Source organism: Mesoplodon mirus (genome assembly GCF_964341445.2).
Source record: "Mesoplodon mirus genome assembly, chromosome: 4".
Lineage (NCBI taxonomy): Eukaryota > Metazoa > Chordata > Mammalia > Artiodactyla > Ziphiidae > Mesoplodon > Mesoplodon mirus.
Genome location: NC_138979.1, coordinates 20,788,955 through 20,816,866, shown reverse-complemented (window position 1 = coordinate 20,816,866; position 27,912 = coordinate 20,788,955). Strand labels below are relative to the sequence as shown.

The 27,912-nt window shown below is 44.1% G+C and overlaps 1 protein-coding gene across 4 annotated transcripts in view; it reads left to right on the top strand.

The window, feature by feature from the left end:
• CELF2 (CUGBP Elav-like family member 2) overlaps positions 1–26,635 on the top strand; it is a 529,929-nt gene extending 503,294 nt beyond the window's left edge. For all 4 annotated transcript variants that reach the window (XM_082618267.1, XM_082618268.1, XM_082618269.1 and 1 more), the window contains 5 exons: positions 7,175–7,294; positions 12,948–13,127; positions 17,943–18,086; positions 21,240–21,411; positions 22,780–26,635. In XM_082618267.1, coding sequence (XP_082474393.1) covers positions 7,175–7,294; positions 12,948–13,127; positions 17,943–18,086; positions 21,240–21,367 — 572 coding nt within the window. In that variant the 3' untranslated portion in view covers positions 21,368–21,411; positions 22,780–26,635. The remainder of the gene's footprint in view (positions 1–7,174; positions 7,295–12,947; positions 13,128–17,942; positions 18,087–21,239; positions 21,412–22,779) is intronic.
• Positions 26,636–27,912: the final 1,277 nt, after the last annotated feature.

Genomic DNA, 27,912 nt, shown 5'->3' with positions numbered 1-27,912 from the left:
GAACACAGCCTCAAGCTGTGAGTGACATTCTTATATTTCCTTTTTTAAATGGCATAATTCTTCCAAATGGCTCTCTTTGAATGCCTTTCTGCCGGATTGCCTGTTCAGTTTCTGGCTGGTCTGTTTCTATTGCTATCCCACCCAGCCTCCATTAACTTCTAGTTGTTTAATCTGTTATTTTTCACCCTGGGCATAAATGGCCACCACAGTCGGATTCTGTTAAAGTCAGGCCCCTCCATACGGAAAGTCTTCAAGGCCATTCCTTGAAGCTTGCTGTGACCCCAGGAATACTCTTCTTATCTCTCTGTTTCTCTGGTTTTCTCTGTTAAACTTCTGGGCGGTCTACCATTTTGTTCCTCTTAATGGCCCACCACCAAAATATCTATTGTTTTCCATGGTGCCTTAGGCTTGAACTTCCTCGCACTGTGTTCCAAATAAATTCATTCCTCTTAGGTTAGGTTATGGAGCTCTCTGTTCTTGTGACCTCTCTCTCTCTCTCTCTCTCTGTGGGCAGACCCTCTTTGCCACTGCCCTGGAGCTGAGGGCAGGGACAGCAACCTGCTTTGCTTCAAGCAACCCCTGGCCTACAAGAGGGGTGATGCAGCAGGGCAGTAGCACCTGCTCTTCTCAGCTTGCTTCTCTGGGCATAGAACCTCCCCCCAGAAGCAAGATGGGATGAGGGTAATTGGGCCCAGTATTCTCCGTGTGCTGTGCCTGGGGTTGAGCTTCCACCCTCTGAGTACAGGCTGGTTTGAGGAAACGACTCGACACTTCTTGACCTGCAGTAGAGTTTCTGCAAAACAGGGCCAGGGAAGAAGGATGGTTAGAAAGGCCAGTGGCCTACCCCTCCCTAGGAGAAACCATCGCTATAGTTTGGGAGCTAAAAAGAGCCCCCATCTTCTTGACCACAACCTCCTGGGGTAGAGCTTCCATTACGCTGAGCTTGGGGGAGAGGAGGAGAGGGGATAGCACAACCTGCTGGTTGTGGCTCAAGTGTCACAAACTCCTGCTCTTCCTACTGAGATTTAGTCAGTTTTCTTTTTTTTTTTTTTTTTTTTTTTTTTTGCGGTACGCGGGCCGCTCACTGTTGTGGCCTCTCCCATTGCGGAGCACAGCCTCCGGACGCACAGGCTCAGCGGCCATGGCTCACGGGCCCAGCCACTCTGCAGCACGTGGGATCTTCCTGGACCAGGGCACGAACCCGTGTCCCCTGCATCGGCAGGCGGACTCTCAACCACTGCGCCACCAGGGAAGCCCTAGTCAGTTTTCTTGAGAAAGAAATTTCTTGGGACTAACCTGGTGGTCCAGTGGTTAAGAACCCACCTTCCTATGCAGGGGATGCAGGTTCGAGCCCTGGTCGGGGAACTAAGTTCCCACAGGCGCGGGGCAGCTAAGCCCATACGTGGCAACTACGGAGCCCGTGCACCACAGCAAGAGGGAAGCCCACGCCACAGCACAAGATCCCGTGTGCCGCAACTAAGACCTGACACAGCCAAAAAATAAAAAAGCAAGCAAGAAATTTCTTTTTCTTTCAAGGATCTTACGATACTTTAACTCAAAAAAGCTCCCCCCCACCCCCGCAACCCATGGGTGGTATATTCATGTTCTCGTGTATTTTAGCTCTAACTTGGTTTGGTTTGCTTTGAATTTCAGTCCATTGCTATTTTATATAGCATTTATTTAGGTATGCCCCTATATTTACCACATCCTTATTATTCCTCCTTTCATCTGGGATTATTTCTCCTTTAGTTTGAAGTATATTCAGTAGAACTTCAGTTAGTGAGGGTCTAATGGTGAAAAAGTCTCTTAGCTTTTGTGTGAAAAGTACTTCTTTATTTTGTCCTAGTTTATGAAATCCATTTTTGCTGGATATTCTAGCTTGGTGGTTAATTTATCTCAGCACCTTTTACTAACTTGCTTACATTATTACTGTTTAGATGTCAGGTACTGAGATGTCTAATTGTGGTCTTTTGAGGTTTTTTTTTCCTCTCTGGTTGGGTTTTTTTTTTTTTTTTTTTTGTGGTACGCGAGCCTCTCACTGCTGTGGCCTCTCCCATTGCGGAGCACAGGCTCCGGACGCACAGGCCCAGCGGCCATGGCTCACAGTCCCAGCCGTTCTGCAGCACGTGGGATCTTCCCGGACTGGGGCACGAACCCGTGTCCCCTGCATCGGCAGGCGGACTCTCAACCACTGCGCCACCAGGGAAGCCCTCTGGTTGTTTTTTAAATCTTCTTTTCTTTGGTGTTCTGCATTTTTTGCTGTGGTGCATCTAATTATGTATTTATTTTCATTTTTCCTGATTGAAATTCACTGGGACCTTTGAACGTGGGTGTGGGAGAGGATCTTGTATCATTTCTGGAAAATTCTCAGTCATTAACTCTTTACATATTGCCTTTTCCCTGTTCTCCCTTTTCCTTCAGGAACTTCAGCTAGACATATGTTAGACTAGTCCATGTCCCTTAATCTGTTATCTTTTCTTTCTTAGTTATGTATAATCTCCTCAGGTCTGTCTTGCAGCTCACCAGATTCTGTAACTGTATCTATTATCCTGTTAAACCTGTGTATCCATTGAATTTTATATTTTGATTGTTTTTTCACTTCTAAGACTTCTATTTAATAATTTTATCAATATACTTGGTCATTTCTTATAATCTTTTTTTTTTCATTTTCCACTCTTTTTTTTTTTTTTTTTTTTTTTTTTGCGGTACGCGGGCCTCTCACTGTTGTGGCCTCTCTGGTTGCGGAGAACAGGCTCCGGACGCACAGGCTCAGCGGCCATGGCTCACGGGCCCAGCCGCTCCGTGGCATGTGGGATCTTCCCGGACCGGGGCACGAACCCGTGTCCCCTGCGTCGGCAGGCGGACTCTCAACCACTGCGCCACCAGGGAAGGCCCCCACCCTTTTAAAATTGTGCAAACATGTTAAATGTACCTCCATTCTATTGTTTGCTAATAATTCCAATATCTGAAGTTTTGGTGGATCTAAATATGGTGTCTGTCTAACTCTGTCTCTGCTGCTTCTTACTGTTGGTACTTGTGATTTTTTTCTCTTGTGAGCTTAACTATCTTGGAACCTTATTTCTGAGAATTCTTTGCTGAAAATGGGCCTTTTCATGGTTGACTTATAGTTGATTCTGCAGGGTGCTGGAAGACAGTACAAGCTAGGGACCACTTTAAATTGCTGGCTTGAGCAGTTTTGACCAGTCAGATAAAGTTGGTTTGCATACTGATGTGAGGGCTAGTTGGTTATATATTATCAGAGGGAAATTCCCCTTGCCATACTCCACACTAAGTTTTGAGACAGGCAGTTTTCCTTACAGTTTCTGAAGTGAGAGTATATCTTGTTCACTGACTGTTTAGCCTTTTAGTGTTCCAGACTTATTGGTGGGGAAGTCTCTTCTTAGATGCTTTACCTCAGGTGGGCCCTAGGCTTTCTTGTATTTCTTGCATACTGGGAAGCTTTGAGAACTGAAGCTCAAATTTATCTGGTTCACCAAATGCCCTTAAGGGGAAAGCTACCTTCAATGCTCTACTTACTTCTCTGGGTGCCATCTTTCACTTACATCATTGATTTCTGAGTATTTCTTACTAAATGGTCAGTTATTGATGCAATTTAAAAATATTTTTTAAAATATCTTGGGCCTCCCTGGTGGCGCAGTGGTTGAGAGTCCGCCTGCCGATGCAGGGGATACGGGTTCGTGCCCCGGTCTGGGAGGATCCCATATGCCGCGGAGCGGCTGGGCCCGTGAGCCATGGCCGCTGAGCCTGCGCATCCGGAGCCTGTGCTCCGCAACGGGAGAGGCCACAACAGTGAGAGGCCCGCGTACGGAAAAAAAAAAAAAAAAAAAAAAAAAAAATATCTTATTAAGCATTTTAGTTTTTTTCAGTGGGAGAGTCTCTCTAGTAACCTAGACCACCTAACTGCCAGAAATTGAAGTCCCCCCACCCCGCTTTCCCATAGAGAAATACACTTCTGTTTGACGTCAGTCTACATGTGATAGCTCTTAACAGACTGTTGTGCCTGTGAGTAAGGGGTAAAAACTATCCCTAAGGCATGTTCTGATTCTAAGCCAGTAATAAAGGCCTGAAGAGTTTTCACACAGTTTTAGGTGACACCAGGGAAGAACTTCTAGAATGGCAGTATGAGGATATCTGTGAACTTTTTCCCAGTGAAAGACCCATAACTGGTGAAAATCATTTAAAAAATCAACCACTTAAAGTCTCTAGAAATTGTCCTAAGCATATACACGAATGGAGAAACATTCTAGAAAATGTTCTGGCAAAGAATAAAGATAATGTTAACTTTGATTCTTGTAAGTTATGTGTGACTTAACATTTTTATGGTAATACATAAAAAAATAGAAATATTAAATATTACCTCCAAAAAAAATATTACCTCCAAATATTAAATATTACCTCCAGTGGTAGAGGGGGAAAATGGAATGTGGAAAAAACCAACAAGTAATCCTAAAGGTAGGCAAGAAAGAAGAGAAAAAATGTAATATAGGCAGGACGTATACCACAAAATTTAAATAGTTCTGCTGGAAGACTATCAAATTATTAGGCTGTATTCTGTTTTTGAAAACCTGTTTATATATTGATTATAAGAGATAGAGCTAAAATATAAACAAACAAAAATAAAAACGTGGCAGAAGATATACCATGAAAATAACAAAAGGGCTGGTGCTGCTTTTTTTTAACATCATATAAAACAGACGTCAAGGTAAAACTAGAAATGGAGAGATCACCACAAAAAGTTTATTTCAACAGAAGATACAATGATCTACAAACATCTGTGGAAGTTGTAAAGTAGCTTCAAGAGGTATTCCCCCAAATTTACATATTTGCATGGAGTAATTGGCATCACCATAGTGGAGGATTTTCACGTGCTTCCCTCAGTAACCGACAGATCAAGCAGACAAAGAAATGGGACTTAAATGTAAATGCTCCTGATTTTTTAAATTTATTAAGAAGAAATTATGAGTAATTTTATACCAATATAAATTCGAAAACTTCAGTGAAATATACAGATTCCTAGAAAGCTATAACCTTAATAAAACTGATTCAAGAGGAAAGAGAAAAGTGGTTTGGGGTTTTAAAAGAAAATGTCCTCAATTTTTAGAGTTGCATACTGAAGTATGTAGGGATAAGATGGAAGTAGGGTGGTTCTCAAATATTCTAGAATCTGGATATGAGTTTGAAGGAATTTGTCACTATCGTCTCTTCTTTTGTGTGTACTTGAGAAGTTTCATAACACAAAAGGACTATAGAAACATTGACTTGATTATGTATAATTTTATTTTAAACCGAGAAAGAAAATACATACACATTATGAGTCAGAAGCTAATGCCATACATGGGCAGAAATGTGACAAGGTGGGGAATTCATTTTTCAGACATTTGATCTAGCCTCACCCAGAAGGAATCCCAAGCAAGGTGCATTGCAAGCAATACTGTGTGGTTTCTGAAGGCACAGCAGGAATGAGCTCCATCTGGGCAGGAACATTCCAGCAGGATGGACTGAAGTTCTCGGCCATCCTAGAAGGAAGGAAGTTCACATGCTCACAATGATTCCACAGCTAGAAGTGGACCAAGCGCCACTTTTATCAGTAGTCAGAGTTTCGCTTAGCTTTTATGTCTATCACTGGGATAAAGTGAGATAATATATGTGAAAAAAGTCAGCAGACTATCAAGCTATACAAATGTAAGATACCTGAAATGTTATTTACATTGTAAGTGTAAAAGGGATTAGGGAGGACAGCAACTTTGGAGAACATTTTAGTATTTCCTCAAAATGGTAAACATAGATTTATCATATGACCCAGCAGTCCCACTCCTAAGTATGTCCTCAAGAGAACTGAAGACATATGTCTGCCCAGAAACTTGTGTACAGATGTTCACAGCAGCATTATCCATAATAGCCCCAAAGTGGAAACAATCAAAATGTCCACTGGGCCTCCCTGGTGGCGCAGTGGTTGAGAGTCCGCCTGCCGATGCAGGGGATACGGGTTCGTGCCCCGGTCTGGGAGGATCCCATATGCCGCGGAGCGGCTGGGCCCGTGAGCCATGGCCGCTGGGCCTGCGCATCCGGAGCCTGTGCTCCGCAACGGGAGGGGCCACAACGGTGAGAGGCCCGCGTACCGCAAAAAAAAAAAAAAAAAAAGGAAAAAAAAAAAAAATGTCCACAACTGATGAATGAATAAACAAAGTGGAGTGTTTCCACAGAATGGAATATGATTCAGCAATAAAAAGGGATAAAGTACTGACACGTGCTACAACGTGGATAACCTTGAAAACATTTTGCTAAGTGAAAGAAGCCAGGTGCAAAAGATCACATATTTTATGATTCCATTTATATGAGATATCCAGACTAAGCCGATCCACAGAGACGGAAAGTAGGTCAGTGGTTGGCAGTGTCAAGGGAGAGGGGAGACTGTAGAATGAGTGCTAATGAGTATGGGTTTCTTTAGAGGGTCATAAAAATGTTATAAACGTACTGGTGCTGGTTGTACAACTCTGTGACTAAACTGAAATCAGTAGATTGTATACTTTCAAGGAGTCAATTTTATGACCTGAATTATATCCCAATAAAGTGGTTATTTAAAGGGGGAAGGGGGGAGGGGAAGGAGAGTTCGGACCAAAATGGTTTTATCTCGTATCACTGTCCGCTTCTATAAGCACCACTACCTGGGTCCTGAAGTCGTCTGTCAAACCCAGGAATTTTTTTTTTTTTAAGCTTCATTGAGAAAATGCCAAGTCTGAAGCATAAGCAACATGAAAGCCAAGAAACGCCATTTTACTCCCCCTTCCCTCCCCCTTTTTTGTGCGGGTCATTGGTTCAGAGGCTTCCAAGGTGCGGCTGGTGAAGGACCCACCACCCAGGCGGACGGGCTTCCTATCGTGGACTGTCCCCTACTAACCAGCAATGCACATGTTCGCTGGCTGGCACAACAGAGCTGTGATGCTTTTTTTTCAGCAGATCTCAGTGTCACAGTTGCCACAAGGACAACCCCATGTCTTTCACACCAAAACCTAAGCCCACCTCCCAGACTGCCCATGGTTGACGGCTCCCCGGCTCCGTCTGCTGTGGTGGAGACAGACTACTTCCCGGGCCAGCTGGCTTTCACTCATCCTGTGCTTTCTCTCCCCGGTTCCCTGTCTGTCTTGTTTTGCAGTGGCTGCTTCAACCCCCAACTCCACTGCTGGTGCGGCCATGAACTCGCTGACCTCTCTCGGGACTCTGCAAGGACTGGCAGGGGCCACTGTCGGACTGAACAACATTAACGCACTAGCAGGTACCATCGCAGTGAGCATCTGCTGCTCTGGTGGACAGCCTCCCCCCAGATTCCCCCCAGACAGTGGTCAGCCAGAGACGACCTAAAATGTTACGTCACGGGGAGGGCTAAAGCTTGGGGTGGAGGAGCGCAAGCACGTGTTTTGACAGGCGTACGCTGCCTGCCTGTTTTGTCTCCAGAAATACCCCACCCTCACCACCCCAAGTCTTTTGTAACGTGTAGACTGTGTACTTAGCCATAGGTCTCTGTCGTTGACAGGTATCTGCAGGTTTCGAGGGCTTTGGTTTGGTTCTAGTTTGGTTCCCTTCATCTGAGAGGAGGAAGTGTGTTATAAAAGAAAAATCAGTGGGCTAGAAATCAGGACGCATGGGGCCAGCTCCCAGTCACCTGCAGGAATCTGAGGCCAATCACTGCCCCCAACTGGACTTCAGGGTCCCATCTGAAAATTGAAAGTTCTGGATCAGATGATCTTAAGGGTTCCCTCCAGCTCTAAAACCCAGAGGTTCATGGCGATTATACAGGAGGAGAAATGAGGCCTTGGAAAGCAAGTGGCTCCTGCGAGGAGCCACCCCCGCAGGTACCGTCTGGAGTCTTTGTCAAGACCCCGGAGTCAGGGGTCACCCTACAGCAGTGCATCTCCTGAAGGCCCCATTCCACTAATGCAGGTTGAAGCAGAGTGAGGCAAATTGCTTACAGAATTACTTAGCTCTGAAATATACAGACTCACCAAAGCACTCTGAGTTCTGTCTACACAGCCTACCCATTTCCGGCATTCTAGATCTATGGGGAGAATAGTGCCCGGCCAGAGGATGAGTCACATCTGAGGCTCGAGCTTAGCCTTGGCCCCTCCAATTGGGGAAGGTCCTCAGTCCACAGAAGGGACACCTCAGTTGCCTTTCGCTCAGCTTGGGCCTGCACCCCTACCCCATGCCTGAGAATAGCCACATCCAGAAGGACCATGACAGCCTGACTCAGGGACCTAATTACCTACCGGGCAACCCAGCCTCTGCCCATTTTAGGCATTAAGAAAAGGGTCCTTGGCAAGTTGCCTTATTTTAAACCATGATTGACTAAGGGTACAGTTTTTAAAGGGTGATCAAGCAGTACAGCTTTTTTAAAAGCAAAAAAAAAAAAAAAAAAAAAAAAAACCCAATAATTCTATATTTTCAAATCCCAAAAGAATACCTTGCAATTTGTTTGGTAAAGAAGCACCTAGAACTCATCCAAATGAAGACTAACTTTTATAATCCAGATGAGAGGATAAGTCATACATTTAGAGGTAGGAAATGTGTTCAGGTTTTATTAAATCCTTTTATTCCGATGCTTTGGGGAAAGCAGCCATAACCTTGGACTGAGTTTTATCTGACCAGAGGCCAAAAAGAGCAGACAAGAAAAAGATTTCTTTCCTTCCCGACCAGATAGCTGTTGATTAGCAAGCACGTGTTGACTGAAGTGGTGGCCGCGTGACAGCAGAATGTTTTACTCCAGTGAAGCTGCCTCCAGCTGCCCTCCTGCCAGCAGCCCTCATGGCCTTGCCTCCTGTTTCTGACCTTGTTCTGCAGACGCTCCAACTCACTTGTCCTTCCCCTCGGTTGCAGACGTGTGTTTGCACACATCCCTTCATGCTGCTTCTCTTGCCCCAGGACCTAGTTCCCCTAAAACAAGGAATTTGATTTGATCGCCTGCCTGTCCTTGGTCTGCACAGTAACAGGCCAGTGGGAATGGCTGTCCTCCTCAGCACGTGCTCATGACTGCTGTGTGTTGTCTGTGTGGTCCCGCCTCTCTCCATCCTGTTCTGTTGTCCTTTGTGGGGATTTTCCCCTCGTTATCATGAGCGACTGGAGAGGAACTGTGTGGAATGGCAGAGAGACCGTGAGTAGTCCCTGTGTGGGACCTGTGTCACTCCAGTTCTGCTCCTGGCAAGAAAAACAGCCTTCAGTTGTTTTGTTTTTTAAATTCTTTGCCATTGGGTTAATGTAAGTACATATAGGTCATGGGAAATTAAGACTGTTTCTAGTTTCAAGTAACCCCTACTAGACAGTATGAACCAGAAAAATGTTTAATCAAACCAAAAGTCACGCACAAAGAAAAATACATTCCTTCTGATTGGGTAAATTACTGTCAGAGCTGTTTAACAATCCCGGCACCGGCTTGGAGCTAAGATATTTGCTTTCTCAAATACCGAGAGAAAACCTTCTAATATAGAGTGTCCTCTTTCAGACCGTTCTTCCTTAACAGACATGATGATGCTACCTGTCCTACTGGATGAGAAGGTAGTCAACAAACGGTTACCTGGACAGAGGCAGCTTGACAAATAGTTGGCCACAGCTTCCATATCATCACCGTTTCCTCCCCCACTCCACCCAGGAGCCATTACTTGCTACCATAAGGAGAGTTTTCTGGTTTTCTGAGTAAAGCCACCTCTCTTCCATGGACAAAGGAGCCATGGAGAAAAGTAGGTAGATGGAATCCAGTTAATTCCCAAACTTATCCTGGGAGAATTTGACTGCCTTCCCTGCCAGAGGGCCTCTCAGCTCCCCACAAGATAAAGCTCCGGATGGTAGACAAGTAGCTGAACCAGACTGTTTGAGCTTCATACCTTTGGTTTCCTTATACACTCATAGAAGGAGGGACTAAAAAAAGACAGCGCTGTAAAGCTTAAAAGTGGAAATCAGCAAGATGAGAAGGAAGCAATGTGGGCAATTCACTAGCAGAGCTTTCCCTTCTGGATCAGTTGAGGGTTCTCCAGGCAGGTTTCATATACTAATAGCTGAACGAAGATGAAGAAAATATTTTTTGCAGTTATATCCACCCAGGAATCTGTATCTGATTTTGTGCTTAAATGTATGTCAGGTGACATCCTTATTTTTCCTTTTTTTAAATGAGCTAATTCTTCCAAATGGCTTACCATATAGTGTTTGAAGTTATGATTATCTGCATATCACCAGCCACAAATGCCTGGTGAGTAGTGTTTATGGAAATATTTTATGTAAAGGAGAGAAAAGATGCAATGCTTTGGGCATAGTGTTGCGGTGGCTTGTCACCCTTGGTATGCCTTGTGAAATTACTGTTTTAATCTGTATTATTGGAATATATAAAGATACATGTAGTTAGGTACATATACAAGCACATACAACGTCACAGACACTTGTGACCATATTATTAACATAGGCATGAGTACAAGTGCCACTAATTGTATATATTCATATTCATCTACCCTAATTTTAGACATTTTTAGACCTGAGTCCTCATTATCAGCTTGTAGCTTAGAAGGATATATCCCATCTATACCAAAGAAAATTTATCCCAGCAAATAGATACAAATCTATGAGAATATATTAATACATTCCTCACTTTTGCCCTTTCTTTATTTGGTATAAAGCCTGGCCGAGGGGTGTGCAGATAACTGTAGTTGGCTTGTGGCACTGCGCCTCCGACTCTTTTTTTCAGCATCATCTTCATGCTGGCCACGCCAGATGTTCATGCTCATCTTTGTGGGTGGGTCCTTCTAGGTCATTTTCACAGGTTTACTCGATAGTCTCCATCAGGGAGGACCTGGGAGAGCGGTTCAGTTAAAGCACGCGGTAGTCTGGACGCGCACTAACTTCACTGCTAGACTATTTGCAAAGACCTTCCCTCCCTCGTTGAGGTTTGCCAGTCCATTTGGCCTTTTCGAAGAAAGCCCTGTTCTTTTAAGGGGAAGCATTTTATTCAGCTAACCTTCTTCAAACCTCTGTTTCGATTGTCCAAAGTGTTTAGATGGAATCAAGTACCAGCAGCTGAACTGACAAATGTTATCTTCAGTATAATGACTATTTAATACAGAATGACATTAGATCATTGATAGGAATAACTCTCAAAAGTTGAAATCTTCCTTTGATGGTTTTTAAGATTCTGCCTGGTAATCAGTCAGCTGGTCTACCTTGGCCGTGGTAAACACACACCTCAGAAAAAATTAGAACAGACTCCTTCATAAGAAACTTCAAGCAACGTCAGCAGGACCTCTGCTGGCCACCACCTTTTGAGCTTAGTTGGTATCTGCTAGAACTGCTTGAAATCAATTTCCTTTTCAGGAAGCTGGCTTTCCACGTTCATGGCCCCCAGGCTTTCCTTGACACTCCAGCCCCACCCCAAACGTCACCCGAGGCCCATTTCTGTCCCCTCAAGCCCCCCAGGGAGAACACCAGATCTGAGGCTCCATGAGATCCCTCTATCCTATCTTGTGTGTAGTCCTTTTAATCTAAGAGAGGAAGGTGTCAGAAGAACAGAAGCATGATGGAGTAAGTAGCACACTGCTCCCTGCCCTGTGTCCTGTGGATGGCAGGGGAATGTCGAGGTGATTCTGGTATTTGATTCTTCTATAAATTTCTAAGCGTCCTTCTCTTAGTTGTCCTCTATTCTCATTAGACTTACAATTTTTTTTCAATTAACCACCTTTGCTATTTTAACATCCTTAATCAATAGCCCTAATTCCTTCAAGATTTTCATTAATGTTTTCACTAAGTTCTTCCCATAAACAGATCTTTAAAAAAAAAAAGAAGTCTTCATCATAAAGGGAACTCAAGGCAATTATGATGTCACCTCTTCCATTTCCTGAGTTTATAGAAAAGTTCACACTCTATAAAATATTACTTGTTTTGAGTCATATTCAGGGAAAAGTGACACAGTCAACAACCATAATAGAGCAAAAGGGCAGCCAGGAGACAAGGAAAAAAGTCAAAAAAGTGTGCTGGCCGTCATCCAGTTCACATGGGTTAATAGCCAAGATCCAGCTTTTCAGACACGGGGTCACTTCAGCTGACTGAAAAACATGGCATGGGGTGCTCTCATTGGCAGAAACCCCAGTTCCACGGGCACTGATTTATATTCAGGCGTGTGTGTCTGTGTCTGTGTGTGCGTCTGTTTGCTGCTGAGAACAGCCCCATCCCGTTTCTAGCCTTTCATACTGAACAAGCAGCTTCAGTTAGCTAAACCGAGGGGAGGGAGCCGCATTTTTCCTGCACCTTTCATTCTTCGTCAGCGAGGCTCTCCCTAAGGTCCTCATCCCTGACAGCATCCTTCAGCTGTTGAGGAAGCTGGTCAGTGGAACCGGTGATTCACTGGTTTATTGAGTACAGAGCTCGTGCTCTCTGCCATCTCCTCGTCAGACAGCTTAAGGGAGAGTTTCAATCCTGTCCTTCCCCCTCGAACCCTGGGGCCATCCCACGGCCCCTCAGAGAGCCCAGTAAGTGGCTCAAGTGCACAGATGTCGCAGGCCTCTGCCACTAGTGGTTTCTTACATGCTCTCAAGCTCTAGGCGGCAGAAGGCTTCTACTTCAGAAAGAGAACCCCAGCCCTTCCCAGCAGTGCTCCTGGAGCTCAGCTGCACTGGCCCTGTAGTGCCTCGGTGAATTCCGTCACTGGCCTAGGGAGCGAGGCTTGCCGTTGCTCAGGGGCTCGCGGTGGTCGTCCGTGTGCCTGCCGTCATTACAGTTTGTCACTCCGTGGTTTTGTCTCCAAGTTCCTGTTGGTGTAAATGGTGTGCTCGCTGCATGCACTTGCTGTCGTACTTGTGTCAAATGATTCTCTAACTTCCTTTGGAAAGCACTAATGAAAAGTGCTGTTTCTCTTCTCTATTGTTGGGTTTTTTGTAAAGTTGCTCAAATGCTCTCAGGTATGGCGGCTCTGAATGGAGGACTTGGCGCCACGGGCTTGACGAATGGCACGGCGGGCACCATGGACGCCCTCACCCAGGCCTACTCAGGGATCCAGCAGTACGCGGCCGCGGCGCTGCCCACGCTGTACAGCCAGAGCCTGCTGCAGCAGCAGAGCGCGGCCGGCAGCCAGAAGGAAGGTATGTGTCTGGGCCCGGGCCGGAGGGCAGCGTTCGCCCCCAGAGCAGAGCTCCAAGGAACTTCCACCGAGCCACTGTCCTGAGAGAAAGCAGTTGTTTTATTTCTCCTACTCACGTTCGTTTGGATTTTCGTAAAGAAATCCGACAGGCCCTTTCAGTCTTCTTTCCTGTCCTATTTAGCTTTACTGTTCCTCTCCCTGTTCAGGTGGAGTCCTCACCTCTGTGCGCCATACGCCATTACCTAGTGATTGCTGCCATCAAAAAATTGCGGGGAGCACCCTCTCCCGAATCAGCAGGGTCACCTCTCATTTCTCCCCTCCCATACAAACTCCTCGTTAGAGGAAGAGGTGGGTCGATGCAGCCCCCTGTGGGCTCGGCCCAGCTTTCCTGCAGTCCACGTCCCCCATGATGGTGGAGCTTACCTTCTTAGTCCGCGATGGTTTCCAGGTTAATGAAAAAATCCACTCTTAGGTTTGACTCAGTCTCGGGGTAATCAGGGGTCTTCTGGGGAAGCAAATAAGTGATTGATTGCCTTGCTTCTCTGCCGGTAAGGCAAAATAAACATCAGGAAGTGAATGCTAAGCATAAATGAAAGCTAATTATAAAGCAGTTAATGAGCTGGCCCGAATAGGGAGGGCTTGGCTCTTTCTTTCCTCCTTTTGGCTCCTTCCTCCTTGATTGAAATTGCTTTTAAAGCAGAATCTGCACTGTGATATTTATTCTCTTTCTGACTTGTTTTGAACACAAGAAAAGACGTTAGAATAGGGAAGTACTGCTGAAGATGTTTTTAAAATTTCTTTCCCTTCTCCTATATCCTCACCCCATAGTTCCAGACTGGTTTTTGTCTGAATATTTTGACTTTAAACATGGTGTCCTATAAGAAATAGAAGGGTTTTTCTTTTTAAGTTGGGAATTGTAAAAGGGACACAGCTTTAAAGATACTCATGTGTGTTTTTGTTTTTGTTTTTTTCGGTACGCAGGCCTCTCACTGTTGTGGCCTCTCCCGTTGCGGAGCACAGGCTCCAGACGCGCAGGCTCGCGGCCATGGCTCACGGGCCCAGTCGCTCCGCGGCATGTGGGATCTTCCCGGACCGGGCCCCAACCCATGTCCCCTGCATCGGCAGGCGGACTCTCAACCACTGCGCCACCAGGGAAGCCCATGTTTTTGTTTTTTTAAAGAAAGATATTTTTCTGTTTATTATGTAACAGCATTAAAAATGGAAGATAGGGCTTCCCTGGTGGCGCAGTGGTTGAGAGTCCGCCTGCCGATGCAGGGGACGCGGGTTCGTGCCCCGGTCCGGGAAGATCCCACATGCTGCGGAGCGACTGGGCCCGTGAGCCATGGCTGCTGAGCCTGCGCGTCCGGAGCCTGTGCTCTGCAACCGGAGAGGCCACAACAGTGAGAGGCCTGCGTACCGGAAAAAAAAAAAAAAAAAAGGAAGATAGTTGAAAATCTGAGTTTCATTCTTTCAACTTTCTCTTTCCTCTCAGCTGTGACTGTTATTGTTGATTTTTTTTTAACTTGCACAACTGTTCAGACAGCTGCGTTTTCCCCAGGCGTGTGGAGACCCCATGTCATAAATACCTCGGCTTCCCAAAGGAAAGCCTGTATTGAGGTCCCTGTGTCTGAGGTCTGACTACCATGGTGACAAACGAGGGTGGTAGGAGGGATCCTGTCAGATAACCGTGTCCTCAGGAGAGACCGTAAAAGCCAGTTCCCCCACTTGCGTCTTAGAGAGTGTTGGTCACTTCTCCCTCACCCAGCAGGGCCTCACAGGTTATATGGTTTATATAACCTGGGTCACTGAGAAAACATCTGTCACCAGCAGACTCGACAGTCAGTAGCTTAAGGAGAAAGTGCGGGCCCGGAAGTTGCTTCACACCAGCTCACGCCCTAAGTTTCTATGCCTTGAATTTTAGGCACTGCTTGCACAATAATTAATCCTCTGGGATTGATGTCAAATAGTTCAAGATAAACACTGCCTGCTCCAGGTTATTTATACTTAGGTACGTGGGCTACCAGCAGCATGGGTTAGTGCTTGATGGTGTTTCAGGTTTGTTCAGGTCTTTTTACATCATCTTCCATCTTCTCATATGTCTCTTCTGATCACCTTCTTCCCACCCTGTTAACCTGTGCTCAAGAAATTTAAACCGTCTTAACATCAGCTTAACTAAAACATAATTTAAAAGGCAGGTCATACTGAGAAGCAAAGGAAAGACCCCATGATGAATTCCACTACTAAATAGTCGTAGATTTTCTACTCCTTAGTTCTGTTCTTTAATCAAGAGACTTGAGTCAATTTGATATATTTAGTCGTGTACCCTGGTATATATTTTCCAACTGGAAAGTGAACCAGTCTGGCCTTGTAAAGAAATGGTTTTAATATTTTCCCCAGCTAAATCTTCTGAAGGGTTATGGCATCCCTACAGATCTAAATTCAGGCAAGCTGACCACGTTTCCTGCCATTCCTGAATATCCTCTGAGCTCTTTCACACCCTTCCCATCTCCCTCTGTTTGCAGGAGGCATGTCACACACACAGCATTAGGTAGAGCCTCCAGATCCCAACTGGCGGTCTGACACAGACACCCCCAGTGCTTTCTGCTACATCAGGTGCCCTACGAGAAATATGAACATGAACACGCAGCCAACTGGGACCAATGATACAACTGAACGAGCTCTAGCAACTTAGTCACGTATACTAGAGGTCTGAGGAATGTGTGGTTGGTCAGTAGGTTTTTACTGAAGGGAGACGGAAGGAAGATACCTAGGTTGAACCCTCAAAAAATTGTTTCTTTACCCTTGGTGTCTATGGCAGTAGCCCCCTTCACTGAATATTAAGCGGTTTTCCATACCAAGTCACCTTTTTCTAATTTTAGTGTTAATGACTTCGGCAGTTTGCAAAATCCAAGTATTTCTTGGTGATGAGGAAAAAGACAGCCTCCTTGGGTTTACCGTCTTCCCGTTTTCTTAGTCCCCTGTCTGGCCTGGATACGTTCAGAATGCACTGCATTCGAGAAGGCCAGGACTATCCAGGCATAGCCAGTAATCTGTCATAGTGCATTAAAATTGCATTTTCTCCCCAGGCTTCAGGAGGTGAGATGACTTCACAATTCCAATTGGGCCCCATTAATCCTCATTTGTGCATTTGGACCTTCTATTTAGAAGGCATATCCAGTCTGGGCAGTACCAGATCTGCCTGATAGACAAACTGCAGGGGATGCACACGTGTAGTGGCCCTCAGAACACCCACCTCCAGTGTTTTGGTTTTCCATCTATTCATATTAAGTTTTGACTATTTAAGAGTTGTCTTTTTTTTTTTTAAACAAAGAAACATCTGGGTACCTAACCCTGTAATTGTGCCCCTTTAAATACAAACTGTGTCTCTTGCACTGGAACATGGCTACGCCCCTGGAAATTGTGAGCAGTACAGAAAATTAAAGTGGCCACGTTAACAAATAAGAAAGAAATGCTTCATCTCTGTGGCTTCAGAAATTTGCCTCAAGAAGATTTCCTTGTGAAAAGTCCCATTCATTAGAATACTTTTTTCTTTTATGACTGTGTGTGTGTGTGTGTGGTTTGACTTTTCTTCGCAGAGATGTTGACCCCTTTTATTTTTACAAAGTTCTTTCCACCCCAGTTCTCCTTCTCTTCGGCCCATGCAAACACTCACCCCCCAGCCCCTGGGGCTTCCCAGTGGAGCAGGCAGTCCTGGTTCCTTCCTGCGGGAGTCAGTCAAGGCCCCGTGAACCAGCTGCGTGGCTACTTCACTAGTTTTATGAGCTCCCTTCCCTCCCAGACACCATGCCCAGAACATCCTAGAGGCATCCAGCCCTGGGGCCTCCCCAGAACCATCTGGGGAAGGACCTGCAACTCCCCCAAGCCCCCTCTGACCTGGAAAGCATTCTCACCTGTGACATATTAGAAGGTGATGACCTGCTGTACTCATTGGGATTCCCTCCTTTCTGCTTCCTTTAAGCTGCAGCTAGTTCTTCTGCAGGTGGCTAGAGAGATGGGAGAATGAAGTGGAAAGAACTTACGAGCGCTCTCCCGTCCGGTGTAGCTCAGATCGCCCCTGCTCTGTCCTCGTTCCTTGTATTTCTGGAAGTGGTGGTGAAGAGCGAAGAACCAGGCTTCGCTTACTCTCTGACCAGCTTGTGCACCTCATGCGCTCAATTTGCAAGGCTAATTCCCAGTGGTGTCTTTCCCATCACAGTTGTGAAACTCTAGCACCTACTTTTTCCTGCCTTGACTCGTTGCCAGTCATTTCTAAGAAAGATGACTATTAGACCGTGTGTTAAGAGATCTGCCAAATCAGAACTGGATAGATAATTAGGTAAATGATTGAGAGATCCAAGCAGCATTACTGCTATATTCATTACTTCTAAACTGCTGCAATTTGCTTAGAATACACAGGACACTGTATCCATGAGAGAATATATACTACGTACTATAAAACATGGCCACGTGGGAAAAACCCACGCCTGCATTCTCCTCCCCGACTCTACCCCTCGTTGGCCACCTTCACGCCCAGGAAGACTGAAGATATGTGCTCACGCGCAGTAAGCAGATGCGACCCACAGGTTATAGATGAAAAGGAAGCCATTCTTAACCAGTGTCTCTTTGGAAGTCAGGAAACTGTGAGGGACGACCCCTGTCCTAACAGACATACCGGCACTGGACTTGGATCCATCTCTGTATGAGGGAAAGCCACGTGCTTAGCCCATCTGTTGGTAAAGCATTCCTAAGAGGAGGCTTTGGGAACTAATAAGTGCAGAATACCTTACTCTGATTTTTTTTTTTTCCCCCTCTTTAGGTCCAGAGGGTGCAAACCTCTTTATTTACCACCTTCCACAGGAGTTTGGAGACCAGGACATCCTGCAGATGTTCATGCCTTTTGGAAATGTTATCTCTGCTAAAGTCTTCATTGACAAACAGACCAATCTGAGCAAGTGCTTTGGTATGCAAAAGAAACCCAGCTAGAATATACAGTGCACTGCCAGTAAGGAGTCATGGGAAGGAAAATAGAATGGCCAATATTTTAGATGCCAGGATAGGGCTTTCAATGTGTGTGGTGGTTCCAGGTTGTCTGGATCCATGTAAGCAGACTGGGTCAAGTCATCTCATCAAAAAGAGAGGAAAGACCTGGGAGAAAGGAAAGATCTGGGAACTTCAATGCCCGTATAGTCGGCAGTGCTCTGTGCTGTACTCAAGGGTCTTACTCCCTGTAACTAATCACCTGTCACAGTTGACCAGCAGGAGTCTCTTCGGGCCCCCAGTCTGAACCACAGGCTTCACCGGATGGAAGCAGTTTACAGACTGCAGTGTAGTTGAGACTCCTGATACAGAACACACTGCAGACACTTTGCCACAAACTCCATACCCTTCCAGGTCCACTAGGACTCAGACCCTGTGGGTGTCGGCAGCACATTGTATTGGGGGCTTATTGTTCAGCATCTGGATGTACATAAAAACACACTCACCAATGCACACACCTTCACAGTAGGGGTGTGCTCAGGCCACGCCCGACATTGCAGCTCCTGGAGCCCAGGGATGGTGGCTGGTTTAGCTCATGGTGACATGAAGTGCTGCGGTGTGCTGGGATGCTGGGATCTGCAGTGGCTGCCCGAGTGGGTGGAGAGCGCAGGAGATGCAGGTGTTCTCAGGACACTGGACATCCCAGCTCCTCGGTGGCCTGAGCTGTCACGGTCTCCTTCCTCAAGCAGCCTGGACTCTGGCTCCCTGGGGCGTTTTCGCTCCCTGAGAGAGTATGGCAGGCTCACTGCATGCCCTAATGTTTTACAGAGGAGGAGAACATTCATTAAATCTAGTTCTTGTTTTATTTTTTGAACCCTTGTGTTCCCCAAAGTAGTTTAGAGGCTAGAATGTTCAGAGTATATATATATTTCTCACTTGGCAAGTTCTGGCCCAGTTTGAGATGTAACATTTGCTTTAACCACTCCTCCCATTTAATGACTCACATTGGTCATAGGTGCTAAGAGTAGCACAAAACAAAATAAAGTAGAACAGATGTGGGCAGAGGAGAACAAATAGAAGCGGACACGGTGAAAAGGAAAGCATCAAAGGAAAGGTGGGGACGGCTCTTGCAGAGGCACAAACTCAGACTTGGCGCTCGGCTGACTGGCGACCAGCGGCCAGTCTAAAGAGAGCGCTCTGGCTTCTGAAACTCCACTCGTGTAACGTCCTTCTGACTTCCGTGCTGTCACCCAGGAAGGGCTGAAGCCTCTGTTGCTGGGGGAATTAGCGTGTCAGCCATTTCCAGTCACTGTTTTTATCCAAGTGGAAAGGCTGTTAGCCTGAACCCGTTACAGGTATATAAACGCCCTTGTAATGGTTCATGAGAGAGTGAAGTGGAAAGTAAGCTGTTACGTAGGGTGCGTGCGTGTCTCAGTGAGGGCTCCCCACTGGGAGCTTCCCTGAACAAGGCTTCGAGCCGGACATTCATAGTCTTCATCGCTAAACAATGTCCTGAGCTTATTTGGAGATTAGAAAAAGGATTGTAGTTCATGGTTTGATTTTGAGAAAATATTTACTGTCTTGAAAAGAGATTATATCAGCCCCCAAACTGCTTAACCACCGTGTTCATAATAATGCATCAGACAGTTTTATTTAGTGATATGCACTCTGTTTTCAGTTTTTATTAAAAAAGCTGTAACATCCCATACGTAGGTGTCTCGGTGAGACAGCCTAACTTCTTGGGGTCCCAGGTTTGCTGGTCATAACGTGGTACCCCATTCTTCATCCTAAGCTCTTGGCCAGGTTTTGTTATCCACTTTGCCCTTGACCCATTTCCATTCTTCAATCATCTTGCTACCTCTGGATAAGACGTAGGAGGAAAGGAGAAAATCAGCAAAAATCTTAGATTCAAGATCACATTTATTGGGAATTTAAATTTAATAAAAATTTAAATCACCGTTTTGCATACAGGCAGCCTATGAGAAGCTATTCTGCTTATACTGTATGCCTATTTTTATCAGCTGAGAACTCTGCTAAAGGTATATTTATGTCCCTTTCTTCCTCCTCTAATTTGTAAAGGAATGTTCTCCTTAGCTTTATACTTTAATGGTAGCTAGATGGAGAACTTGGTATAAAACCTTCTGAACAGTGGATGGTCAGAGCTGAAATCCAATCAGTATAACTTCCTTTCAAAAACAAAAGTAAGTAGGGACAACACTTATGCACTAGCATTAACTAAAGAAACTTTTGCATGTAACCCCTGCCCCCAGTGCTGAAACAAAACTATGTGGTCAGAATTCTGTTTCTGGGTTTTGGCAGCGCCTGGGTGGTCGTCAGAAGCGTCTGAGTGTTGGTACAGAGAAAGGTGGTGGGAAGTATGTCAGGATGGCTGTGAAGCCCTGAGCTGTTTAGACTGTTTATTCCCCAGGACAGCTGGGGATACAAGGTAGCAATTTCCATTCTGCTGAACTCACTGGAGCTTTGAAAATGGAAGTTGAGATAGGGAGAACGGCACAGCATTTCCCCTGGGCCCCTAGGTTTCTCTCAGTAACAGCTCCAAGTAGTAAAAATCAAGTACAAATTACTCTAGAGGTAATTCACCAACTGACCCCGTCCTGTATACATGGAGAATTGGAATGGAAACAGTCAGGGCCTTGGGCAGCATACGGGTTATGCAGCCCTTCCCTCAATTATCCTGCTTTTAAACCTCACCTGGTTGGGGCATGTGAGCCTCTGGGGGCCCGTGGAGACCTACACTATTTGTACCACTGCTTCCAGGAGCAGCACTTACTGATATACCTGGAGGCTAGTTCAGGATTCTAAGGGACTTTAAACACCAACAGGTTTGACTGAAATCAGTAAACAGACTAAACTGACTCAATGTTTGAGATTTTAGCCTTCTGCGGAGGGGTTTTGTTCTCATGATAGCAAGTTACCGGTCCAGCCAGCTTCTCCACTGCTTCTCAGTGGCTGTTTCCAGCGTTGCCCCTAAAACATGACCTGTAGTCCGTGAATCGAGTAGAGCTGACCCGAGACCGCAGGCTGGGCACGTGGCACTTAGCATCTGCAGACACCCTCCTTTGCTCCCCTGCCTCTCCATCTTGATTCCCGCCCTCCTTCCGCTTGTGTCTTCCAGGTTTTGTTAGCTACGACAATCCCGTGTCTGCGCAAGCTGCTATCCAGGCTATGAATGGCTTTCAGATTGGCATGAAACGCTTGAAGGTCCAGCTGAAGCGCTCCAAAAACGACAGCAAACCTTACTGATCCTAACCCCAGAGGCTCCCTGCTCTTATTTTAGCTTTCTTAGGGTAAGTCCCACGAGCCAGCCTGGGCTCAACAGGAAAGGCAGAGGAGGACCACATTGCCAACTTTTACCAAGAGAGACGGTTATTTTTACAATAAGGCCTCCATTACCCCCACCCGGCCCCCTACCCAGTTCGCCATAAACTCGGCTACCTTGTTTCTATCGAGTAAACTCCTCCTCCACTTGTACCACTGTATTCTCCTTTGTTTTGCAATTTGAATCTCCTTTTACCTTTTTTGTTTTTTGTTTTTTTTGCTTTTTTAAAGAAAAACACACACACAATAAATGACATCTTAACAACTTAAAAGGCAAACAAAGGCTAACGTGCAATTCTAACTCTGAGACCCACCCCCACCCCCCCACCCCGTGCCCCAGAGCACTGCCTGGAGAATTCGCCCCTCCTGCCCGCGCCCACCCCCCGCAGAGGGGCGCCAGCTGTTCACAGAGGGTAAGGCGGTGGCCTAGCGCGAGAGAAAAGCCAGGAGAAGCACTTAAAAACAATACAAAATGTCTTTCCACTACATTTGGTTTGTTTTAATAAGTAGGATTTTATTTTAGTGTTCAAAGAAACATGACATTTATTGGTCAGATTATTACACTGGTTGTCTACTTTGTTATTGTTTTATTTTAGTTTTTAGAAAGGATTAATGTAAAAAAAGATTTAGAGATCTGTTTCTTAAAGCTACAGGGTTTAAAAATTAAAAATGAGTGAAAATACTTGATGTTTCTTGAAAGATAAATTTAATAATAAATAAGTAATACATAAATACATAAAAAGAAAGCCACAGGCCTGTAAATTTTATTTGTAAAAAAAGCATTTCTATTTTTGTACAAAATTTTTACTGCCTCAGAAATAATGGAAGTTATTTATTGCCTATTGTTAACTTATTGGGTACCTAAAGAGCAGCTCTCTGTGCTAGCCAGAGCCTTCTGAAGTAGTCTCTAGAGGAATCGTTCTAGGAATGGGCTTTTTTTCACCGTTGAACCCTAGGCCTCAAGTCCATGCTTTATCCTCTCGGTGTCTGTATCTGTCTGATGATTTTGTTCGTAACTGCCATGATCTAGTTTACAGTTCAGTCGTCTGACTTTCCCCATCTGTTACATTCGTTGAAACTGGACCCTCTCCCCATCCTTTGCCAGCCCCTCACCCCAAAACACCCAGAATCCATCCCCTCTCCCTCTCCGGATGGATTCTCTTGGGTTCCTTTGTGCTGTGGATAAAGAGTGTAAGAAATGCAAATTACGTGGATGGCTCGTAGACTCCCTAATGACCTAAAATTTGCATTAGTTTTTCTCCTGCACCCCGAAGAGTGATTTTGTTGCTGCTGCGTAGATTCTGTGTAACTTTTTACTCTCCCTGTTTTCTCCCTAGACATCTTCATGCCCGTTAGTTCACCGTTTGCCTAGCATGTCCCTGTGGCGTCTCAAAAAAAAGTTTCATCGTCCCGTCATTGTTTCTGATGTCTTTCTGACCTCACATCATATTTGGTTCTCCTACTGACCTTTGATCTAGTTTGACCTTTGAAATTTGCATGTGACCTCATCTAGCTATGAATTCTGGGAAGTCAATGTGAAAAACATTGCTGCATTCATGCAAGACTGAAATTTATTATTACACAAATTAATAATAGGAAAAAACCTGTGGCAAAAATGTTTCTTTTTTTTTTCTTTTCTTTTCATAAAACAGACTTGAAAGTATTATACAGGGATTGGCATTCTTCCCGGTCACTGGTAACAATAGCAATATGTGTCCAGGGACACAGAATGTTGGTTTCTAACAGACTACTTCCAAAAACAGTTTGAGAAAAAAACTGTCTGATTTTAAGTCTCTAGAGGTCTGTAATAGTTTTTACATTTTTCAGGCAGTGTAAAGTTTTTTGATAAGGCCATTTTAGGTGGCTCACTTTCTCATTAAGATATATATATAGAACCACTTTTTGTAGATTAGTATAAGAAAAATATTTACCCTGTTTTGGGGCAAATGCTACCTATTTGTGTCACCTTTTGCTGAACTGACTCACAGTTAGACAATCCATGGTTTAATGCACATGAAATTACCTATATTTTATACTGTTTCAATGTACAGGAGAAAGGTTACTGTAAACTGTGTTACGTTGGTGCTTCTGTGAATTAAGTTGTGGTTTCATCATGAGTCTTATGGTCTTAATGTTCTTTGTTGATAAGACAAGTTTAGAATTGGTTTACTTAAAACAAAAAAGAATTTCAAAAAAAAGTTGTTTGCTTACAAAAAATTTCATGTGAGGGAAAAAAGAAAACCTATTCCAGAGTAAGTTTTGTGTTGGCTTGTAAAGCATTGATGTCATTTTTTTTTTTTTTTGTGGACTATTTAGATGTGTTTGTGTTCAGCAAAATGTGATTTTTTTTTTCTTTTAAAGAAAAAAAGTGAAAATATATAGTGCCAAATTCCAAAGGTACTTCCTTCCTAGAGCTTCAGTGTGTTTCTTGTGAGAAGTAATTTGATAACATGGGTATTTTATTATGTGTTTTGTATAAATCCCTAATATTTAAAAAACAAAAAACAACAAAAAAAGGTTAAAAAGTTTGTTAACTTGCTATCCTGTGGTCTTGTTGCCTGAAATTGTTATTGTTTGTTATTTCTCTATGATGTTTTTTGTAAGACATTGTATAAGTGCCCATGTCTCACTTTTTTAACCACTCTGAACATCAATGCTGTGACGGCAACCTCACAATGTATTTTCTTCATGATATATGGAAACCTCTAAGGTGAGAAAGTTTTGAACTTTTAACCCTTTCTACCCAGCGCTATCTGGAATGTTAACTTTTTACGCTGTCATCATTTTCGTTTGTTTTGGGGTGTTTCTAATTTGGATTTTTTTTTCTGCATATATCTTTGAGTTGTTTCTGTCTTTACTACTACTTTATCCTTTGGTTGAGAGCCAAAAGAAAGGAAAAAAAATACACTTTAAAAAGAGTTTACTGGATAAACCTTCTGAGGGGAACAGTAGATAGTCAAGCACCTAAATAAACCTTAAATTCAATATGCTTTTGAGATCAGGTTAGCGGTATGTTCCAGTTTAGAATAATTTCACAAACCTTCCAGTGAAACGGCTTTGTGATGATGATGGGGTAGTCTTTTGAGGGATTTTTGGTTTTGTTTCTTACATATTCCCAAATTAATGTTTCTTATCAGCCATTGTGCAGTGGATACCTCTGAATAAGCCAGGTGTCTGGAGTTCGAAGTCGACAGTCCTTTTCCCTGCCTTTTTGTTTCTTTTGAATTGAATGCCTCTAAAGGGAACTGACCATCAAAGGCGAACTCAGTCCATCACAGTTACCGACCAAACACCTAGCACCCGTTCCGGCTGCCACTTTCTAAAGCGCCATATTTCTTTGACTTTCACTTCACGTGAGCAGGTCTCTTGCTGTCCTGACAAACCCCAGAGTCATCCCACAGTCCCAAAACACACTCCTGCCTTTCTGGAAGCTTCTCTGTCTCTCTAATGGAGTTCAGAAACTGCTGGCTCCATTTCCTTTCTCCTTTTCCCGCTCACCACCCTGTTTGGTTTAATATGTGTGTGGATGTGATAGCCCTGGGATGGAAAGGACTAGCCTCTAATGATGCAAAAAAAAAAAAAAAAAAAGTTTCCTTCTTACAGCACATGCACTTACAATGAAACGATCTGTATTATCCTCACACGTGTTTACTACTGCTGGGGCCTTCCTTCATCCTTCGAGGGCTATTTTGTACTTCCTGCAGCAAGCAGCTGACTAACAGAGGTGACCGCACTTGTCTCTCTCTCGTGTAGATGATAATATGGTGGTACACAGATACATCCATAAGAACACAAGACAACACCACTGAATTTCCTAGACTGTCTCATTTAGAACCTCTTATCAAGTATACGTAAATCTTAAACCATTTTTTCCCATTTCTTCACTGAAGCCAGAAGCGCTCTGGTGCCCTCCTCCCACTGCCTGCATCTCCCCCAGAGCTGAGTGCACTTGACAAGAGGCTCAGGGTGGGTACTTAGAGCTGAGTGTTCATTCTGCAGGCAACCAACACAGACTGTACTCTTACAGGGAAAGTCCTTTTTTTTGGGGGGGGGGCATGTTTCATTGCTAAAAAGATAACCCTCCTCAAAGACAAGTTGTCCTTTTCTTCACTTTCTCTTTTAATACCAAAAGGAAAAAGCTGCAAGGGTGCAAAGGGCCTGTGCCAGAAGAAAAAAACAAACACACAGGGAAACTGCTTTTTTTAAAATCAAGTGTAGACAGTAGTCATTTTTAAACTAAATTAGAGAATTGTGATCAAATGGCAGTCCTCAAAGGCGTAACAAGTTCATCTTTCTTTCACCATAGGGGTTATAGTTCTTTGGCTTGTGCTACTCTGGACTCATTTTACTGTTTCTGTTTTTATTATCTTAAGTGCTAATTAACAAGAAGAAATAAAATTTTAAAAAAACCTGTAGTTTCATTACCTTTTTGAATAATGTCATACAAAAAAAATGTATTTGTGTTTTTTTGTGCTGTGAGAATTGTTGTTTGTAGATTAATAATATCATTTTGTTTAGAATTACAAAATAGTTTTTAAATATTGTCTGAGAAAAGCCAAAGTTAATGCAACCTAGTGGAAAACTGTAAGACCATTTGAGTATTGTTTCTGTTTTATTGATGCATTTGGATTTTGTTGTTTGATGGAATTTGAGCCAAAAAAAAATACGCAGGCTTTCCTATTTCTACAACTGATTGTACTTATGCATTTTGTACCAGTGGAACTTTTTATACTGGAGATTAAAAAAAAAAAGGAAATTTTTGTGGCTTACTCTAGTGGGCCCCCTGACAATGACTGATTTCAAGTTTGATTTCTGGTTGATAGAAAGAAAGTTGCTTTTCTTTTGAGAATTAAAAACTTTGGCTTGATTTCTTTTTTCCCTTTGCTTATATCTAGCATTAGAATTTTGTCTTGAAATACAGCGGTAAGTTTCACTTTTTATTCTGTATTGTGCAGTTACACAATAAGGTAATTAGATTTAGAAGTACTCAGTCACTTTAAGTGGATAAATGTATTAGTTAAAACTTTAGGGGTTTGCTTTTTTGCTGTTTAGATCAAAGTTTTTTCTGATTCCTCTGTCCTCATTGTGAACATAACCGTGTAGTTGAAACAGTCAAACTTATTTTTGTAACGTATGTTATTGTGTGATGCAGTTTTTTGCTTCTGTCTCCAATATTAAACCATTTTCCTAATACTTGTTTCTCTCTCTGAGTGTTGTATTGTTGGTAGTCATTATATGTTGGTGATACATCTACACACCTCACTGTTTCACGTATGTTTTTTTTCTATATGTTGTGTAATAAGATACAGTCGATTCCACCTAAGTGAATATCTGATTTGGGGAAGGGGGAAACTACACACCAGCCACCTCTAATTTATGTACAACAGCCTATTTTAACCACTGCTTCCAAGATTTATACTTATTTCTATGGTCCACCTACAGAGTTGGATTTGCCAAGACCTTAGCTGGTCTTCTCACCACACTGGTATATTTCACTTTCTCTCTGCCCTCTCTCCCCTTCCCTTGGGTATATGTATGCAGTTCTTAACACTCATTAAAAATGGCTCTGCTTTGCTGCATAACCTTCAGCAGGGAAGCAGCAGAGCTGGGGTTTCTTCTGCCTACCCATGAGTCCAAAGGCATATCATTACCATCAAACTCTTCTCAGAAACCAGTCACATTTTTTAAAAGAGGTGAGCTCTCAAGGGAAGAAAAAATAAACTTACTTACCTGGTGAATAGATGTGAAAGGTGTTAAATTTAAATCTATGCGTTGCCATCAATCAATAGATATGTATAGAAAAGTAATTTAAATTATTTATTTTTAGAGCTAACTGAATCCAGGAGCAGCTTTAATTATTAAAACTAGTGGAAGAGCAAAGAAATACTTGCAAGGGCTCAAATGGAAGCTCTACTCAGTCTGGTGGGATGGGAGGGGGGAAGAGGTCAAGTTTCTCATGCCCAAGTCTTCATACCATAGCATCCGTTTCCAAATGAAAGCCAAGAAGGCCATATGCATCCACACACTCCTTCCGGAATGAGTGTACATTCTGTAAAGAGCCTTGTCCCCCACGATCGCCCCAACCCCAGCTAGCAAAAGGAGAGCTAGAGAAGCAAACCACTCCTTGCATGCCCGCGAAAGCTGGAGCCACAGGCCCTCCTCCCTCTTCTGCCCACCTCTTCTGCTCAGGAATCTGACTGCTCTCCAAGTGCTCTTACAAGGTTCCATTGACGTCTGCTCTGATCTCTCCCTCCAACTCTTCAGACGCACAAGCTCTGTCCGACTCAGGCCACCCAGCACCGGCAGCCTTCCTCTGGCCGCCAATGAGGTTTTCCCTGCAGGTGCTCAGGCTCCTCACCCTCCGGTTTCAGCAGCCCCTCTGACCCCTAGACTGTCTTTTCCAGTCGGCTCAACAACAGAGGGGCCGGGTGAGGCGGAGGGAAGGAGGCTCTTTCCCCCATAGGCCGAAC